Below are 20,923 nucleotides of genomic sequence, written 5' to 3'. Positions count from 1 at the left end.
TGAGGTCGATCGCGCTGCCTTATCATCTGCGCCTGTTTTTCCACTGACAACTATAATGATGGATGCCAGCAAAAGAAGATGGGGAGCAATGGTCTCCTGCATTTCCTTTCAAGGGGTCTGGCCATAAGACATAAGCTGCCAATCATCAAATTTCAGAGAGCTGAAAGCGGTAGAAGAAACCCTCAAAGCTGCACTATCATTACTCAACTGTGGTTCACCTTTGTCACCAGAGAAGTAAGAAATATGGGGTACTCACGCTGTGCAGTAAGTTCTCACGCTGCGAGCAGTGACATCAGTAAGGTTACAGCAGTTCAGTGGCTCTGAACTACGGTAACTTTACTGATGTCACCACTTGTCACAGCAGTCTACGCAGCGTGAGAACTGACAGTGGCTGCAGTTCCAGTCTATGGGGCTTCGTTGTCTAAACAGGTCTCCATAGACTGGACGAAGAAGACTGGGATCATCGTGGGAGCTCCATATGGACTTCGGCGGACCACTGTGGATTTTTTTTTTTTGGTAATAAATAGGTAAAAGAGGGAATTTGCCGAGGAGTGTTTTTTTTTTTAACAAATAAAGGACTTTTTTTATGTGTTTATTTCTTTTGACTACGGGGTTACTAATGGGTCTCACAGACGCCTCTCCATTACTTAACCCCTGGACTTGATGTCAGCGGACATTATACAGCTGACATCAACCCCAAAACTATTACCCCAATTGCCACCACACCATTTCTGGTTTCATTAGGCTGGGAAGGAGCCAATATCCATTTACCTTCCCAGCCTATTAATATCAGCCCGCAGCTGTCTGCTTAGCCCTTGCTGGTTAATAAAAATAGGGGGGGACCTCATGTAATTTTTTTAGGGTCCCCCCATTTTTAATAACCAGTAAAGGCTAAGCAGACAGCTGTGAGCTGATATTAATAGGCTGGGAAGGTGTAGATATAATTATATATCTCATGGACATCTATCTATCTATCTAGAGAATGAAAAAAATAGTGCAGCATCAGCAGTAGAAAAGATGCAAAAATTGGGTGCAAAGCCTCACATGCAAAACCAAACCTTTAAATATCCAAGCAAACAGAGGCAGCACTCCAAAGTCCAAAATGTGCAGACTTTATTGACCCATTTTAATGACAACATTTTGTTCCAATTGTGGAACTTTAACAAGCAGTCGCCATCAAAATGGGTCAATAAAATCTGCACATTTTGGACCTTGGAGTGCTGCCTCTATTTGCTTGGATATCTATTTATCTATCTATTCTAACACCTAAACATCTGTCATTTCTATTCCGGTACGTGTCACAGAGATGGCACATGGATGATGCACCAGATATCATCCATGTGCACGTGTTCGAGACATATTGACGTCCATGCTGCCGGAAAAAAAACGAACATGTCCACGGGTGGGTCACATGGACAAGCGGTCTGTGTGCACACACAGACATGTGCTTAGCCCCATAGATTTAAATGGGTCTATGTGTGTAAGTGTCTCCAGTAAGTGTGAAAACTGTCACCACATGTACTGGAGACACTACCTTATAAAGGGTTTTGTATCCTATGGCCACACTCCCCTCATTGCACAAATTCACATCACCTAATCGGCTTCATCCAATAAACATTCAAGTTTATGCAGCTTGGAGATGGAAAATTATGATATAGTCAAAATACTCACTTACCTTATAATTGTGCACACCGTGTATCAGTGGTGGCCGGTCTCCTAGGAAAGTAGCACAGTGCTTACTGCCTCTTTGTTATAGAGCTTGCAAGCAATGTGCTGATGCTCTGTCTCGCCAGCATCAGAGGCAAAGCTGCAGCAATGGAGAGCGCACAGTTCAGGCCGGCAATGTGGTGGTTCAGGAGTGATATTGAAAATAATCCTTTAAGACTACATTCCTACAGAAGTAATATGCAGCTGTGTTTCGCATTAGCAGCACTGGGTATGTTTAGAAATTTCATTCACAATCTGAAGAGAATATATGTAAGTAAATTGACAGGCGCTGTTGATTTACAATCCATTATATTGCTAAGGCCACGGTCCCACTATCAGTATACGGTCGGTATTTTTTCTCAGAAAGCAGGTGAGGAACAATCAGAGAAAAGGTCTAATAGAAACAAGTCACCGATTCAGCATTTATCACCCACTCCTGGTTTTGGCTCCCACTCCCGAGAAAAAATACTGACCGAATACTGACCAAATACTGATAGTGGGGCCGTGACCGAATGGTGAAATCTGCATTAACATCCGCAGCATATATTGACATGCATTAACTGCATCATTTTTGCAATGATATCCACACTTGTGTTTCGCAGCTGATTTTCCACTGCAGGAGTTTTCCTGTTTTCAATAGTTTGTGATATATTGACCTCTGGGACCTGAACCTAGAAAGGAGGATATAGTAGTGTTATTGCTGAAAATGTATATACTTCTTGCTGATCCTTGAGGGGCTGACATTACATAATTATATAATTTGTGCATATCTATCTATCACAAAAAAAAATACACTCACGTAAAATAAAATAAAAAAGTGACAATACGTAGATATTTATTAAAGGCTTTCTTAAAATTTGATTCAATAAATTATGATATTTACAAGATAAATGAATACTTAGGTAATACAAAAATATAAATTTGATAAAAAGCAATTCTGAAAATATGTTGCAAATAATGGCACAATAGAGGATCAATCGTTATGAAGCTAGGACACCGCCATTATTTATTACATTGGGACAATTAGGAACATTCTGTCATAAAGTATGAAAGTTAATATGAGAGAGCATTGTAAGATGAACCAGCATTCTGGGGCATTTGTACAGCCATATATAAAAATATCGCAGATACAGCGCCTATGTTGGTCATCAAGTTTTTATTTCTTTGGCCACGGCCCCACTATCAGTATTTGGTCAGTGTTCGGTCAGTATTTTTTCTCAGGAGTGGGAGACAAAACCAGGTGAGGAACAATCAGAGAAAAGTTATAATAGAAACAAGTCACCAATTCTGCATTTATCACCCACTCCTGGTTCTGGCTCCCACTGACCAAATACTGATAGTGGGGCCGTGGCGTTTAGTAAAAGCTCTAAATAAGAAAAAATAAAACAACTTTGCAGGTTAGAAAGAATCTGTCAGAAACTTTAACACCTCTCCTCTAAACCATTTATATGTATGTGTGGCCCTTTCAAAGATATGTCAATTAGTCAGTGGAGAGTGATGCTAGTCCTGCTGCTAGCAGGAGGCTGAGAAGCTGTAAGTTCATCTTCACTCCACAATGCACTTGCAGACACATGTACACTACTTAAAAATGTGATTTTTCAATGCTGAAGCAGCACTTTGGGTTCATAGAGGGCTTGACTGACATAATTTAAAGGGCCACACTATCATATCAATTGCTGGGACGGAGAAGTTTCTGCAGGTTCCCTTTAAAAGCAGTGCTAATAAAAAAAATATCCTACCATGTTGTGTCTACAGCTACTATATAGACCCACATGTCACATGCTTAACTATAGTCATTGCAATAACATGAGAGAGAATAAATGTGCAATCACCTCTCCATTCACAGTCACTGCTGCAACAGCCAGGACTAATGTCTTATATGAGAATAGACTAATAAAAACTGACATTGTTTCTGGATCCTTCCACATGTATTCCCAGTTACACGCTATTTGAATTTCCGGCATCCATGCACTGAGATCTTGTTTTGTTACTTCGGCAAATTTTAACAAAGCAAATTACAACAGACACGCACAATATTAATATTACAATACATATGACACCAGTTAGGAGTTGTGTGTGGCAGTCAAACATTGAATGGTTGACGTCATTGATTAGCTTACCATTAAACGTTTCAGGAGAATCACATACATATCCATCTGGCCATCCCTGAACCGTCAAGTTAGACATTGTAATTGCTTTCATTTCTTTTATAAAAGAGCAAGAACAGGTGTATGGGATATTATCACCTTTAAAGCTCCTCAAATTCTTGAATGTTTGTATCTGACTAACTTGTAGCATCTTTATCGGATTCCCGTCTACAGCTAGAATTTGTAAAAGAGGCATATGGCCCATGGAGGAAAGAGTAGAAAGCATAGTGAAGGACAAATACAACTCTCTGAGTTTTGGCACAGAAATATTTAAGAATTCAATTCTGTTGTAGCTTAGATCTAATACTTCACAATTGGGTGGTAGACTGATACCCTCTTGTTCCAAACCTGTATTAGATAGATTTAGATGACTTAAAGATGGCTGCCACTTACATAAAGAATTTGATGTCTTAGAAAAGTCATTGAGACTTAAGTCTAAGTGTCTGAGTTGGTCGTACCTGCTTAGTGCTTGGCACAAAGTCTCATAATTACTAAAATTGCTGCTTCTTAGTTTTAATGTTTGGAGATTAGGATAAGCACCATTACAAAACATGGAGGAGACGCTGTCATCCGAGAAGAGATTTTCTGAAAGATCTAAAGTTGACAAGGATTGAAAGAGTAAAGTGGCGTCACAAGGAACTCCTCTTAATTGTGACTCCTTCACAGTTAGGTTCTTCAAAATGGACATCCAGTTTCCAAACCTATAGAAGGCAGTATCTCTCTGGATTAATGGGTTTGAAGAGACATTGATGAACTGTAGAGATAATATATGAGGAGGCAATGCCCTTAAATTAAATCCAACAGATTGTCCGACGAAGGTTGTGTTTTCAAACGATAGGAGGTCAACAGGTACCTGATATATTACACTTACAAAAGTAGCCAAGAAGTCCTCTGACAACACAACATTGACAAAACTGATCTTGGTCAAGGAAACACCTGTTATTTCCCAAACCGTTTTTATGTCTAGTACAGAAAACTCTTCAGTGTTGATGAAAGTTCCTCCATTAAATTCAAAACTAGTGGCTGCGGCACATGGAAGGATGGACATTATGTTATTCAACTCAAGGAGTGAACAGGAGCAATGTCTGAGGTACTTATCATATAGACAGTCTCCATGAACCTTCTGAGCAAACAGAAGTGTGAGAATAAGTGAATAGTAGATCTTCATCTTCATTTCTAAAAGAAATAATGACACAATTAATTTCTGAGATATACTAAACATGATCAGTGTATTGTACGGATCTAGGAAAAAGATATATCTTTGTACCATGTTAGTCAGTCGATAGAAAAAATTTAAGATTTGAGAGTCCTCAGTGGTTGATACCTTTTAATGGCTAACTGAAAAGATGGTAACAAATTGTAAGCTTTCAAGACTACTCAGGCCTCTTCATCAGGTATAGAATAACACAAAATCTGAAGAATATGGGAGGGGGGAGAAAGAGTTGTGGCCATAAATATTGGAGTAGTTCATACATAAGGAGTGTGAAAGTTTTATTGTCCTGTGATTGAGGTTTGGTCCAGGGCACTGATGCCCCCACAGGTCTGAGGAGCATATTCCTTAATTGATGTAGAAAATACATAAATACATGTGACACATTCATTCCTGCACTGAGTGTGTCAAAGGTTGTCATGAGTTTGTATTCCCAAATTTTCTGTCTCTCTGAGATTTGAAGTTACCTTTTAATACCAGTAACTTCATGCGCATGATGTTGTGATCTGGGATACAAAAATGTTTGGCCACAGGTAGATCTTTTTTTCTTTTATTGTATGGCGATGAGAATTCATCCTTGTTCTAAGTTTTTGTCCTGTCTTCCCTTACATACAGACCCCAGCTGGACATTTGGTACATATAATTACGTACACTACATTAGATGTGATGCAACTGAAAGTACCTGGGATCTTGTAGTCCTGATGTGAGTTGGGGATCTTTATCTTGTCCATGGTTATTATAAATGGACAGGTTTTATACTTTTTCTGGTTGCAGGGAAAGGTTCCTGTAGCTGGTGGGGAGGACAGGGAGCTTCTAACAATGATGCTTCTTATATTTGGGGGCTGCCTAAAACACAGAAGTGGGGGGGCTGGAAATATGGATTGTAACCGGGCATCTTTTTGTAATAAAGGTTGTAATTTCCATGCAGCTCCCCTTAGCACCTCCAGATTTGGATTGTAGGTGACTACTAGAGGCACCTGGTTGCTTTCTTGTTTAGTTTTGTAATGTAGGAGATGATTCCTTGATATTCTGGTAGCTCTTGCAATCTTGTTTTCAATTGTTCTTGGATGGTAACCCTGATTTATATAGGTCTTTCTGAGTCCACCATGGTGTTTATCTCTATCTATAAGGTTGGAACATATCCAATTGTATCTGATGGCTTGGCTGTAGACAACAGAGATTTTTATGTGTTTTGGATGAAAACTGTCCCATTTAAGGTATGTTGGACGGTCAATCGATTTCTGGTACAGGGACATCTCTATTTTATTGTTTTGTAGCTTAATGATGGTGTCCAAAAAGTTAATTTCAGTACAGGAGTAGTTGAGTGTTAGGTTGATGGTGGGATTAAATTGATTAAAATGTTGATGGAACATCTTCAGCTGTTGAGCAGACTCCGGCCAGATGATTAAAATATTGTCAATGTAACGGTAGTAGGCCAGAGGCCTGATGGGAAACAAGGACAAAAATTCACTTTCAAGCTTAGCCATGAAAAGATTTGCATACTGTGGAACCATTTTGCTTCCCATTGCTGCATCAGTCCCCTGTGACCAAACATTTTGTATCCTTGATTACAGCATTATGGACACGAAGGTATTGGTATTAAAAGGTAACTTCAAATCTCAGAGAGACAGAAAAATTTTGGAATACAAACTCATGACAACCTTTGACACACTAAGTGCAGAAATGAATGTGTCGCATGGATTTATCTCATTCTTCATCAACTAAGGAATGTGATCCTCACACCTGCAGGGGGGCTTCAGTACCTTGGACCTGACCTCAATCACAGGACAATAAAACTTTCACACTCGTTATCTATGAACTGCTCCAATATTTATGGCCACAACTCTTTCTTCCCCCTCCCATACGCATAGTTCTGCTTCATGTTACTTGTCTCATCTATTGCTTTATTTTTGTGCCCTGTTGTGTATAAATATGTGATTCTTCAGATTTTGTGTTTTTCTATACCTGATTAAGAGGCCTGAATAGTCTTGAAAGCTTGGAATTTGTTACCATCTTTTCAGTTAGCCATTAAAAGGTATCAACCACTGAGGACTCTCAAATCTTAATATTTTTGTTAGGATCTGTAATGCAAAGCTTATAGTTTGCTTCGTACCACTGTGTGCCTCCAGATTTAAATAATCAAGTTTATGTCATGGATTCATATTAAATCTCTGAGGAAAAAAATGAGGGAATGTTCTCATCCATGTTATATTAGGAAAGTATTCTTTCTGGAGTCATGAGAAGGGGTAGGCTGGTAGCTAACTGGTTAAGGCGAAACCAGGCATTAGCTAGAGTGGGCAGGCACAAGTCTGTTAAGGTGTACCTGTGATTTCAGGTAACTTTTTACAATAAGGTGTGGTGTGTGTTTACATGAAGATTAACCATGATGGATTTGAACTGTTTTCAGAGTCGATTGTAACTTCAGAAGGCAGGTGAAAGGGGGAAGATGCAAACTTCTGTGATAAGATATCTTACAAAATTTCTTATATTTGCTTGAACTAATAATTTATACAAAGCTTGTTGAAACGACAATGACCATTTAGAAATTCTGGAGCTGCTATGCCATCATTGTCTATCATTGTAAGGGGTCATTCTATGCAGAATTGTGGCCTACAAACACTGCTCCCTTACTCAGTAGAAGAAAATTGACCAACATCTTGCTCCCCAGACTGAAAAAACATCCACTGGTACAGGAGACCCAACTCAATGTTCTTCACTCCTGGTTCTTCTCACTACACTGGGTCCTGACACTGAGGTCTGGATTAAAGGGAACCAGACAGCTGATATATGCTGCCTAATCCAAGGTCAGTACGTGTTAGTCACTGGCTGTATGATCTCAGCCATGTATGTTTGACTCTTAAATGCTGTTGCATTTTAGAGAAAAACATACTTTGAAAGCTTCCGGGGATAGCAGAAAATATAGAAATCTGTCACTGAAACTGAAACATGAAGAAAGAGAGGTCAAAAAGCCATGGAAGTCATGACACCAGTTAAAATCTATCAATAATTAGAAAGCAATCCTGCCACTTAGTGAAAAATAATAACAGCTGGTTCAACTGATGGCGTATAAAAAGGTGTCACATTACCAAGGTGCCACACAAGAAACATCTCATGATGGGTAAAACCAGTGAGCTGTCTCAAGACCTTCTCAACATTATTGTTGCAAAACATACTGATGGAATTGGTTACAGAAGAATTTGTAAACTTCTGAACGTTCCAGTGAGCACTGTTGTTGCTATAATTTGGGAGAGAAAAGAACATCATTTCACCATAAACCGGCCAAGACCACAACCAACCAGGCGGGGATTAAAGTGTGTTTTTTTTTGGCATTTCAAATTCAAACATATCTGGATGAGTTCATACAGCCAGTGCCTGATACATGCTGCTCGTGGTTGCGGTAGCATGTATTATCTGTTAGGTTAAGTTTGGCGTATGGCAGGGGTCTCAAACTTAGTTAAGTATATGGACCGCACATGGAAAAAATGTGAATTTGAAGGGCCGCATTCTTTGCAGGGTGATATGAAATTTTTAATGATACCATATTGTTTTTTCTATACACCTTTTGGATAATTTTTTAAACATTTTTGGCTTTTTATTTTATTCTTTTAAATGGCATTCATTTTATGGGGTAAGGTACAGTTTTATAGTTTTTACAATTTTTATTTCTTTTTTGTCTCCCCTAATTGGCCACATTCAGTGATTTTGTTTCTTACAATTAGCACCATATAGCAACTCTGACCAACTTCTTATAGTAGTTTCCCCATCTTGTAGTAATGTGACCATCCTGGTTCCCATTGTAACGGGTCTGGGAGGTGGAACCTCTGAGCAACTATACAAGGGGGCGGTCCTTGTAAGGAAGCGGGTGGCTCCCAGGGAAGACGGGCAGGTAGTCACGGCAAGTGACAGGGACAGTCTCTGGGTAGAAGGGCAGGTAGTCACGGCAAGTGACAGGGACAGTCTCTGGGAAGAAGGGCAGGTAGTCACGGCAAGTGACAGGGACAGTCTCTGGGTAGAAGGACAGCAGGCAGGTGGCTGGTGAGCGCTCCCAGGTGAGCGGGCGAGAGTCTCTGGACAGGCAGGTGGTCACGGCAAGTGACGGCAGAGCCTCCAGGTAGGCTAGCAGGCAGGTAGCAGGTGAGCGCTCCCAGGTGAGCGGGCAAGAGTCTCTGGACAGGCAGGTGGTCACGGCAAGTGACGGCAGAGCCTCCAGGTAGGCTAGCAGGCAGGTAGCAGGTGAGCGCTCCCAGGTGAGCGGGCAAGAGTCTCTGGACAGGCAGGTGGTCACGGCAAGTGACGGCAGAGCCTCCAGGTAGGCTAGCAGGCAGGTAGCAGGTAAGTGCTCCCAGGTGAGCGGGCAGGCTGGTCCATAGACAGACTGACAGGTGTCGGAGGGCAGACCGTCGGACCGCAGGCTTGCAAGCAGGTAAGCGGATATCAGGCTGGTATCAAGCAGGAATCTGACAGGTGACTGGCAGGTAACAGGCAGGAATCTGGCAGGTGACTGGCAGGTAACAAGCAGGAATCTGGCAGGTGACTGGCAGGTAACTGGTAACGGGACCTGAGGGCTGAAGCAGAGTGAAGGCTTTGCAACAACATTGCTCGGGCACCTCCATTTTGGAGGAGGTGCCTTATATATGGTGAAGTCCTCCGGCCATTGGCCGGGGACTCCTTAGGACGGCGCGCGCGGCCCCTTTAAGAGAGGGGGAGCGCGCGCGCGCCCTAAGCACCGTGGCCGGGAAGCAGCGCGGGAAGAAGACGCCGGGCATGGAGCGGAGAGGTGAGGGGAACAACGTCCCTGCCTAGCAGGAGGCAGGGACGCCGACGCTAGTACCCCCCCCTTTAGGCCCCCCTTTTTTAGGCCAGAGAGAAATTTATCAAGGATGAGAGGGGCATGGATGTTCCCCGGGGCTCCCACGTTCTCTCCTCAGGACCAAACCCCTTCCAATCTACCAGAAAAAAGGTCTTTCCTCTTACCCTTTTGGTGGCCAGAATGTTCTCTACCTCAAACTCGTTCTCAGCGGAAACCGGAGCAGGAGGCGTACCTGTAGACTTGGAAAAAGAGTTAAGTACCACGGGTTTGAGGAGAGATACATGGAAGGAGTTAGGGATCCGTAAGTTGGCCGGGAGTTTCAATTTATAGGCCACCGGGTTGATATGTTTGATAACTTCCAGTGGGCCGATGAACCGAGGCCCTAACTTGTAGGAGGGAATCTTGAGCCAGACATACTTGGACGAGAGCCAGACTTTATCTCCAGGACGGAATTGTGGAGGATCCAGGCGTTTTTTGTCAGCGTGTTTTTTCATCTGCTCGGACGACTGAAGGAGTGCGGATCGGGTACTCTCCCAAATGGAGGAGAATTCGCTAATGAGAGATTCCGCAGCCGGATTGTCCACCGAGGTGGAGACGGGAAATGGGATCCGAGGATGCTGACCGAAGACTACAAAAAACGGGGATTTGGAGGAAGATTTGCTCTCGTGATTATTGTAAGAGAATTCGGCCCATGGTAAGAGATCCACCCAGTCCAAATGGTGGGCATTAACGAAGTGCCGGAGGTAACTGGTCAGGATCTGATTGATCCGCTCCACTTGACCATTGGACTGTGGGTGGTAAGCGGAGGAGAAGTCCAGGGTGACGTCAAGCAGCTTACATGTGGCTCTCCAGAAGCGTGAGGTGAACTGAACCCCACGATCCGACACGATGTGGAGGGGCAGGCCATGGAGACTGAAGATGTGGCGGATAAAGTCTTTAGCCAGTTCGGGTGCAGACGGGAGACCCGGCAGGGGAATGAAGTGCACCATCTTGGAAAAGCGGTACTCGACCACCCAAATGACCGTACAACCGGCAGAGACAGGGAGATCCGTTATAAAGTCCATAGCTATATGCTGCCACGGGGCAGCAGGTACTGGAAGAGGAAGGAGGCGACCGGCTGGCAGGTGTCTCGGAACTTTGTTGCGGGCGCAGGACACACAGGCTGAAACAAAGTCTATTACATCCTTGTGCAGGGTAGGCCACCAGTAATGCCGGGTAATAAGCTGGAGGGTCTTTTTCTGACCGGCGTGGCCAGCTAGCTTAGACGAGTGACCCCAGAGTAGGACCTTCTTCCGATCAGGTACTGTTACGAACGTCTTACCGGGAGGGAGACGATTTAGATTCACGGGAGCCACCTGCATTACTCTGGCGGGATCAATGATGTGCTTCGGTTCCTCCTCTAGATCAGACACCAGGAAGGATCGGGACAAGGCGTCAGCTTTGATGTTTTTGTCTGCCGGGCGAAAATGAAGAACGAAATCAAAGCGGGCAAAAAACAAGGACCACCGGGCTTGGCGCGGGCTAAGTCTCTGGGCGCTCTGGAGGTAAGCCAAGTTCTTGTGGTCTGTGTAAATTATTACCGGGTGAAGAGCCCCCTCGAGCAGGTAACGCCACTCCTCCAGTGCCAGCTTAATGGCCAATAACTCTCGATCTCCTATAGAATAATTGCGCTCAGAAGAGGAGAAGAGTTTGGAGAAGAAGCCGCAAGTTACCATTCTTCCGGAAGGCGACTTTTGGGTAAGTACCGCTCCGGCTCCAGAGGAGGAGGCGTCAACTTCCAGGAAGAATTGTTTGTTGCCGTCCGGACGATGCAGCACCGGGGCGGAAGAGAAAGCCTGTTTTAAGGAAAGAAAGGCTTCCTCTGCTTCGGGCGGCCATTCTCTGGGATTAGTGCCCTTACGGGTGAGCGCAGAGTTTGGGGCAGTCCGGGAAGAGAAGTGTGGTATGAAGAGGCGGTAGTAGTTGGCGAAACCCAGGAACCGCTGAATAGCCTTCAACCCCTCTGGTCGGGGCCACTTCTGGATGGCAGACAGTTTCTCAGGATCCATTCGTAGGCCGGTCTGAGAGATTATGTAGCCCAGAAACGGAAGCGAGGTCTGCTCAAAGAGGCACTTCTCATATTTAGCGTAGAGGTGGTTCTGCCTGAGCCTGAGCAGAACCTGATGAACATCCCTCCGGTTTGTGGGGAGATCCGGAGAGAAGACCAAGATGTCGTCCAGGTACACCACTATGCAGGAGTAGAGAAGGTCCCGGAAGATGTCATTGACCAACTCTTGAAAGACGGCGGGAGCGTTACAGAGACCGAAGGGCATTACCAGGTATTCATAGTGGCCGTCCCGGGTGTTGAATGCCGTCTTCCATTCATCCCCCTGACGGATACGGACCAGGTTATACGCCCCATGGAGGTCCAGCTTGGTGAAGATTCTAGCCCCCCTCAGACGGTCAAATAATTCCGGAATGAGCGGAAGGGGGTATTTATTCTTCACCGTGATCTGGTTAAGGCCTCTATAGTCTATACAGGGACGGAGTGAGCCGTCCTTCTTTTTGACGAAGAAGAAGCCTGCTCCCGCCGGGGAAGTAGATTTCTGGATGAATCCCCGGGCCAGATTCTCCTCAATATATTCTGACATGGATCGGGTCTCAGCAGCGGACAAAGGGTAAATGCGCCCACGGGGAGGAGTAGCGCCGGGCATCAGGTCGATTGGGCAGTCGTATGGTCTATGAGGGGGTAATGTCTCTGCCTCCTTTTTATTAAAGACGTCCGCATACGACCAATAAGGAGCCGGAAGACCAGGTAGATTGGCTGGAGTAGGAGGAGGACGGACAGGATGGACGGGAACTAAACAAGTCTTATGGCAGTCCTGTCCCCAGCGAAGGACTTCTCCGGTCTGCCAATCAAGCACGGGTGCATGTCTCTGAAGCCAAGGTAGGCCTAGTAAGAGGGCGTGAGAGAGTCCAGGCAGAACATGAAAGAAGATGCTCTCAGAGTGCATTCCCACCTGCAGGGTTATGGATTCGGTGATGAGTTGGATGGGATGTGGTAAGAGGCCCCCATCCACGGCAGCGACAGATAAGGGTACAGCTAGAGGTTTGGTGGGAATGCGGTATTTCTCTACCAGGGACTGAGAAATGAGATTTCCGGCAGCTCCAGAGTCAAGTTGGGCTAGTTCAAAATAACGGTTCTCCCCGCAGATGATAGAGACCGACAGCAACAGAGATGTAGAGGGTTTACTCTTGTCTAGGACGACCTCTCTGAGCGATCCTAGACACAGGCGTTTCCCGACCTCTCCGGGCAGGAACGGATCCGGTGCTCCTTACTGCCACAGTAGAAGCAGCTCCCCTCGGCTCGGCGTAACTCTTGACGGGTTTTGACCATCTTGGTCTGGTCGACCTGCATAGGCTCAGGTGAGTGCGCCTGGGTAGTAACGGGGGAAGTGACAGGTTTCTGGTAGGTAGGGGCTAGACGTGGAAACCTCCTCTCACGGGTGACCTCTTTGGCGCGCTCCTGGAACCGGATGTCAATCCGGGTGGCAAGTGTTATTAAGTCGTCGAGAGTGGTAGGAATGTCTCGACCGGCGAGTTCATCTTTAATACGGCCGGACAGACCCTCCCAAAAGACAGACACCAGGGCGTCGTTATCCCAGGCCAGCTCCGAAGCAAGGGTACGGAACCGTATGGCGTATTGGCCCACGGAGAGATTTCCTTGACGGAGGCGTAGCAGAGATGATGCGGATGAGGTCTTCCGCCCTGGTTCGTCGAAGACTTTCCGGAAGGCCGTGAGAAAGGCTGTCAGGTTGGACACCAGGGGGTCTCCTCTCTCCCATAGAGGATTTAGCCAAGCCAGTGCCTCTCCCGTGAGATGGGACATGATGAAGGCTACTCTGGCTCGGTCACTGGAAAACTGGTGTGTCAACAGTTCGAAGTGCAGAGTGCACTGGTTAATGAAGCCCCGTGCCTGGCTGGGATCTCTGCCAAAACGAGGAGGGGCGGAGAGGCGGGGACCGGGAAGAGATGCCATGGTGTTGATGGGCTGCGGCGGTGCCGGGGTAGTAAGTGTGCGAGTGGAGGCAGCTCCCGAAGAGGTAGTCAATGTGTCCAGGCGGGAGTTAACACCACGCAGGTGACTCAGGATGGACTCCTGTTGGGACCTCTGACGGGAAAGTTCATGACATAGGTCCGAGAGCGAGGGAGCTTGGGTGCCACCGGGTTCCATGGCCCGAGCAAACTGTAACGGGTCTGGGAGGTGGAACCTCTGAGCAACTATACAAGGGGGCGATCCTTGTAAGGAAGCGGGTGGCTCCCAGGGAAGACGGGCAGGTAGTCACGGCAAGTGACAGGGACAGTCTCTGGGTAGAAGGGCAGGTAGTCACGGCAAGTGACAGGGACAGTCTCTGGGAAGAAGGGCAGATAGTCACGGCAAGTGACAGGGACAGTCTCTGGGTAGAAGGACAGCAGGCAGGTGGCTGGTGAGCGCTCCCAGGTGAGCGGGCGAGAGTCTCTGGACAGGCAGGTGGTCACGACAAGTGACGGCAGAACCTCCAGGTAGACTAGCAGACAGGTAGCAGGTGGATGCTCCCGGGTGAGCGGGCAAGAGTCTCTGGACAGGTAGGTGGTCACGGCAAGTGACGGCAGAGCCTCCAGGTAGGCTAGCAGGCAGGTAGCAGGTGAGCGCTCCCAGGTGAGCGGGCAAGTCTCTGGACAGGCAGGTGGTCACGGCAAGTGACGGCAGAGCCTCCAGGTAGGCTAGCAGGTAGGTAGCAGGTGAGTGCTCCCAGGTGAGCGGGCAAGAGTCTCTGGACAGGCAGGTGGTCACGGCAAGTGACGGCAGAGCCTCCAGGTAGGCTAGCAGGCAGGTAGCAGGTGAGCGCTCCCAGGTGAGCGGGCAAGAGTCTCTGGACAGGCAGGTGGTCACGGCAAGTGACGGCAGAGCCTCCAGGTAGGCTAGCAGGCAGGTAGCAGGTGAGCGCTCCCAGGTGAGCGGGCAGGCTGGTCCATAGACAGACTGACAGGTGTCAGAGGGCAGACCGTCGGACCGCAGGCTTGCAAGCAGGTAAGCGGATATCAGGCTGGCATCAAGCAGGAATCTGGCAGGTGACTGGCAGGTAACAGGCAGGAATCTGACAGGTGACTGGCAGGTAACAAGCAGGAATCTGGCAGGTGACTGGCAGGTAACTGGTAACGGGACCTGAGGGCTGAAGCAGAGTGAAGGCTTTGCAACAACATTGCTCGGGCACCTCCATTTTGGAGGAGGTGCCTTATATATGGTGAAGTCCTCCGGCCATTGGCCGGGGACTCCTTAGGACGGCGCGCGCGGCCCCTTTAAGAGAGGGGGAGCGCGCGTGCCCTAAGCACCGTGGCTGGGAAGCAGCGCGCGCTGCCAGCAGAGCGGGAGGAAGACGCCGGGCACGGAGCGGAGAGGTGAGGGAAACAGCGTCCCTGCCTAGCAGGAGGCAGGGACGCCGACGCTACACCCATCTTGTAGTAATGTGCCCATCCTGGTCCCCATCTTGTAGTAATGTGCCCACCCTGGTCTCCATCTTGTAGTAATGTGCCCATCCTGGTTCCCATCTTGTAGTAATGTGCCCATCCTGGTAACAATCTTGTAGTAATGTGCCCATCCTGGTCCCCATCTTGTAGTAATGTGCCCATCCTGGTCCCCATCTTGTAGTAATGTGCCCATCCTGGTCCCCATCTTGTAGTAATGTGCTTATCTTGGTCCCCATCTTGTAGTAATGTGCCCACCCTGGTCTCCATCTTGTAGTAATGTGCCCATCCTGGTTCCCATCTTGTAGTAATGTGCCCATCCTGGTCCCCATCTTGTAGTAATGTGCCCATCCTGGTCCCCATCTTGTAGTAATGTGCCCACCCTGGTCTCCATCTTGTAGTAATGTGCCCATCCTGGTTCCCATCTTGTAGTAATGTGCCCATCCTGGTCCCCATCTTGTAGTAATGTGCCCATCCTGGTCCCCATCTTGTAGTAATGTGCCCATCCTGGTCCCCATCTTGTAGTAATGTGCTTATCTTGGTCCCCATCTTGTAGTAATGTGCCCATTCTGGCCCTCATCTTGTAGAATTGTGCCTATCTTGGTCCCCATCTTGTAGAAATGAGCCCATCCTGATTCCCATCTTGTAGTAATGTGCCCATCCTGGTTCCCATCTTGTAGTAATGTGCCCATCCTGGTAACAATCTTGTAGTAATGTGCCCATCCTGGTTCCCACTTTGTAGTAATGTGCCTATCCTGGTCCCCATCTTGTAGTAATGTGCCCATCCTGGTCCCCATCTTGTAGTAATGTGCCCATACTGGTCCCTATTTTGAAGTAATGTGCCCACCCTGGTCCCCATCTTGTAGTAATGTGCCCATCCTGGTCCCCATCTTGTAGTAATGTGCCCATCCTGGTCCCCATCTTGTAGTAATGTGCTTATCTTGGTCCCCATCTTGTAGTAATGTGCCCATTCTGGCCCTCATCTTGTAGAATTGTGCCTATCTTGGTCCCCATCTTGTAGAAATGAGCCCATCCTGATTCCCATCTTGTAGTAATGTGCCCATCCTGGTCCTCATCTTGCAGTAATGTGCCCATCCAGGTCCCCATCTTGTAGTAATGTGCTTATCTTGGTCCACATCTTGTAGTAATGTGCCCATCCTGGTCCTCATCTTGTACAAATGTGCCCATCCTGGTCCCCATCTTGTAGTAATGTGCCCATCCTGGCCCTCATCTTGTAGTAATGTGCCCATCCTGGTCCTCATCTTGTAGTAATGTGCCCATCCTGGTCCCCATCTTGTAGTAATGGCTCATGCTGGTCCCTAACTTGTAGAACATTCAACTGAAAAGAATCACTGACTTTGGCGGCCCTCAAGACCAGGCCGCAATCATTAAGGGGGCTCCTGTGCCTGCAGGCCACATTAAGGAGCCTCAGGGGCTGTATGCGGCCCTCGGGCCGCGTGTTTGAGACCCCTAGCATATGGGACTTGAATTATTCTTTAAGTAGGGGTATGGATGCTGTGTGCTGTGTGGATACCATCTCACCCATAGCTCTCTATGATAAGGTGAAGATAATCATCTTTTCCACTAATCTCAGGAAAACTAGTGTCAAAAATAGTATACGATGAGATAAAAAATATTCTTCATTTTAGGACAGTGAAGCTTTCTTCTGTCAATCCATGGGATCCACTTGCAAATATCTCATGTGATAATTAACAGTGGCATGTAAAAGTTTGGGCATCCCTAGTCAAAATTACTGTTATTGTGAACAATTAAGCAAGTTGAAGATGAAATGATCTCTAAAAGGCTTAAAGTTAAAAATGACACATTTCTGGGCCAATGCAAAAGTTTGGGCACCCTGCATGGTTAGTGCCTAGTAGCACCCCCTTTTGAAAGTATCACAGCTTGTAAACGCTATAAAAATTAAAATGGTGGAGGCCCACAAAGCAGCAGAAGGCTATAATAGGACAGCAAAATGTTTTCAAATTGCCCTTTCCTCAGTTCGGCAGTTAGCAGGAACAGTGGAGGTCAAGATAAGATCTGGAAGACCAAGCAAAATCTCAGTGAGAGCTACTTGTAGGTTTGCTAGAGAGGCAAATCAGAACCCCCGCTTGACGGCAAAAGACCTTCAGAAAGATTTAACAGACTCTGGAGTTGTGGTACATTGTTCTACTGTTCAGAGACACCTGCACAAATATGACCTTCATGGAAGAGTCATCAGAAAAAAACATCTCCTGCGTCCTCAGCATAAAATGCAGCATCAGAAGTATGCAAAAGAACATCTACAGAAGCCTGATGCATTTTGGAAACAAGTCCTGTGGATCGATGATGTTAAAATAGAACTCTTTGGCCATAATGATCAAAGGTATGTGTGGAGAAAAAGGGCACAGAATTTCAGGGAAAAAACATCTTGCCAACCATTGAGCATGGGTGTAAACCAATCATGCTTTGGGGTTGTGTTGCAGTTAATGGAAAGGGGAACATTTCATGGGCAGAGGGAAGAATGGATTCACTAACATTGCAACAAATTCTTGATGCAAACATAACACCATCTGTAAAAAAGCTGACGTTGATAAGAGGATGGCTTCTACATATGGATAATGATCCTAAACACACGTCAATATCCACAATAGACTACCCAAAAAGGCGCAAGCTGAAGGTTTTACAATGGCCCTCACAGCCCCCTGATCTGAAAATCCCTCAAACAAGAATTGAAAGACTCTTCGCTGGCTACAAAAAGCGTTTACAAGCTGTGATACTTTCAAAAGGGGTGTTACTAATCACGCAGGGTGCCCAAACTTTTGCATTGGCCCATTTTCCTTTTTGTAATTTTTAAAATGTAAAAGGTGAAAAAAAAAAAAAAAAATATATATATATATATATATATATATATATATATATATATATATATATATATATTTTATATATTTTGCCTAAAATACAAAGGAAATGTGTCATCTTTAACTTTAGGCCTTTTAGAGATCATTTCATTTTCAACTTGCTTCATTGTTCACAATAACAGCAATTTTGACCAGGGGTGCCCAAACTTTTACATGCCACTGTATGTTCGTGTGATTATTTGCTAACTTGTGAGACAAATAGACATCTGAAGTGTTTGCATTTGTGCCAAGTCCTCTAAGATTTGGAAAATGAAATTATTGTGCCAACTTGTATTTCAATGTTTGGCTCTACTAGGAATTGGAAGTTATTGTACATTGTTATCTAATTTCTAGGTCTCTAGTTGTTCGGATACAAAGAGGAACTTGGCGTAAAAATATGTTGAGATTTAATTGTGGTGTCCTTTTGTTCAGATAATCCTGTCATTTTTTTCCATGCACCTACATCACCTTACTCTCAATTAAGCCATGTTGTCATGTGCCAGATTCTTTATTTCAACCCCTTAAAATTGGAAGTTATCTTCATCCAAAGGAAAGGTGATACCTTTCTGATCACTGGGGTTCGACCGCTCAGATCCCCACTGATCCTGAGCCCCCATCGAAATGGAGGTTGAGCATCTCTACCACTGCTCCATTCATTCTCAATTGGCGTCTCATATTTGCCCAGATGCCTCTTGAATCTGCATTTAAAAGGAGGGTCAACTGACAGTTAGCATATACTCTTATCTGGGGACCTTCCTTTTGGTGCAGATTCCCGAGGCATCTGGATATCTATGGCACGTCATTGGTGGCATACTCGACTGCTTCTCTGTTCTAGAGTTACGTGTGGGTTCCGGAGGAGTAACCAACATCTAACAATATTGGAATCTGAGAGTCCTCAGTGGTTGATACCTTTTAATGGCTAGCTGAAAAGATGGTAAACATAGCAAGCTTTCGAGACAGCTCAGGTCTCTTCTTCAGGCTAATAATGACACCAAATCTGAAAACACATATATATGTACATAGGCAAAAGAAAGAGAAGAAAAAAAAAGGGAAAAAAATCAATGCTATGTGTTGTCGTAAATATGACAGGTGATGTGAAGCAGAGTCAGGCTAGGGAGGGGGAGAGGAGCTGGGAAAGTTAGATCAAGATTCTAAGATAGGCAGAACAAATTGTATTATTGGTATATGGTTAGTAACCTGTGGAGATCTGAAAATACTTGTGAGTTGTGGAAAGCGATAAATCAAAGCAAGAGAGTTCACATACATGTCAAAAGTTCATTGTCCTGGGACAGATCAGGACTACAAGATCCCAGGTACCTTCAGTTGCATCACAAGCAATGTGGTGTATTTAATTATATGTACCAAATGTCCAACAGGTGGCATGTACATAGGGGAGACTGGGCAGAAATTCAGAACAAGGATGAATTCTCATCGCCACACAATAAAAGAAAAGCGTATGCACCTAACTGTAGCAAAGCACTTTTCCAGCCCTGACCACAGTTTAACAGATATGAATCTGCTCATCTTAAAAAGCAACTTCAAATCTCGGAGAGAGAGAAGAATTTGGGAATACAAACTGATAACAACCTTTGATACATTCAAAACAGGATTAAATGTATCACATGGATTCATGAGCTTTTATACAAAATAAATGGGCATTTGGGGATATCATATATTCATGTGTTGTTATAAAAATTTAAAGGACAACTGGGGATATCACATCTCCAAGAGACTCCATTTTGAGGACAATGAACTTTTGACATGTATGTGAACTCTCTTGCTTTGATTTATCGCTTTCCACAACTCACTTAAGTATTTTCAGATCTCCACAGGTTACTAACCATATACCAATAATACAATTTGTTCCGCCTATCTTAGAATCTTGCTCTAACTTTCCCAGCTCCTCTCCCCCTCCCTAGCCTGACTCTGCTTCACGTCACCTGTCGTATTTACGACAACACATAGCATTGATTTTTTTCCCTTTTTTTTTCTTCTCTTTCTTTTGCCTATGTACATATATATGTGTTTTCAGATTTGGTGTCATTATTAGCCTGAAGAAGAGACCTGAGCTGTCTCGAAAGCTTGCTATGTTTACCATCTTTTCAGTTAGCCATTAAAAGGTATCAACCACTGAGGACTCTCAGATTCCAATATTGTTCTATCTACTGGCTAACACGGTATTAATATTCTTTACAACATCTAACAGATATTTATATAATGTGAATATGCCAGAAATTGATATAATATATTAACATTATTTCTTTATCTTTTGAGATGGAAAATAGAAATAATAATTCCATCATAGTTTTCTTTGCACTGTATATAGTAGCGTAACTAAAGTCTGATGGGCCCCGATACAATATTTGGACCGGGCAGCCCTCCTCCCCATCCTGAGTAAATCATATGTGTGTATATATATACAGTACAGAACAAAAGATGGACACACCTTCTCATTTAAAGATTTTTCTGTATTTTCTTGACTATGAAAATTGTACATTCACACTGAAGGCATCAAAACTATGAATTGACACATGTGGAATTATATACTTATCAAAAAAGTGTAAAACAACTGAAAATATGTCTTATATTCTAGGTTCTTCAAAGTAGCCACCTTTTGCTTTGATAACTGCTTTGCACACTCTTGGCATTCTCTTGATGAGCTTCAAGAGGTAGTCACCGGAAATGGTCT

The 20,923-nt window shown here is 45.1% G+C and overlaps 1 protein-coding gene across 1 annotated transcript in view; it reads right to left on the bottom strand.

The window, feature by feature from the left end:
* Positions 1–2,540: 2,540 nt before the first annotated feature.
* The window catches only part of CD14 (CD14 molecule), a 31,482-nt gene continuing 13,099 nt past the window's right edge, over positions 2,541–20,923 (bottom strand). Inside the window, exon 2 of the mRNA XM_073649267.1 lies at positions 2,541–5,030. Within this exon, the coding sequence (XP_073505368.1) occupies positions 3,646–5,028 (1,383 nt within the window). The 5' untranslated portion in view covers positions 5,029–5,030 and the 3' untranslated portion in view covers positions 2,541–3,645. The remainder of the gene's footprint in view (positions 5,031–20,923) is intronic.

Source organism: Phyllobates terribilis, unplaced genomic scaffold, assembly GCF_046119375.1.
Source record: "Phyllobates terribilis strain yellow unplaced genomic scaffold, ASM4611937v1 Scaffold_10__3_contigs__length_209671492, whole genome shotgun sequence".
NCBI classification, from domain to species: Eukaryota; Metazoa; Chordata; class Amphibia; order Anura; family Dendrobatidae; genus Phyllobates; species Phyllobates terribilis.
This window is presented reverse-complemented; position numbering and strand designations above follow the sequence as displayed.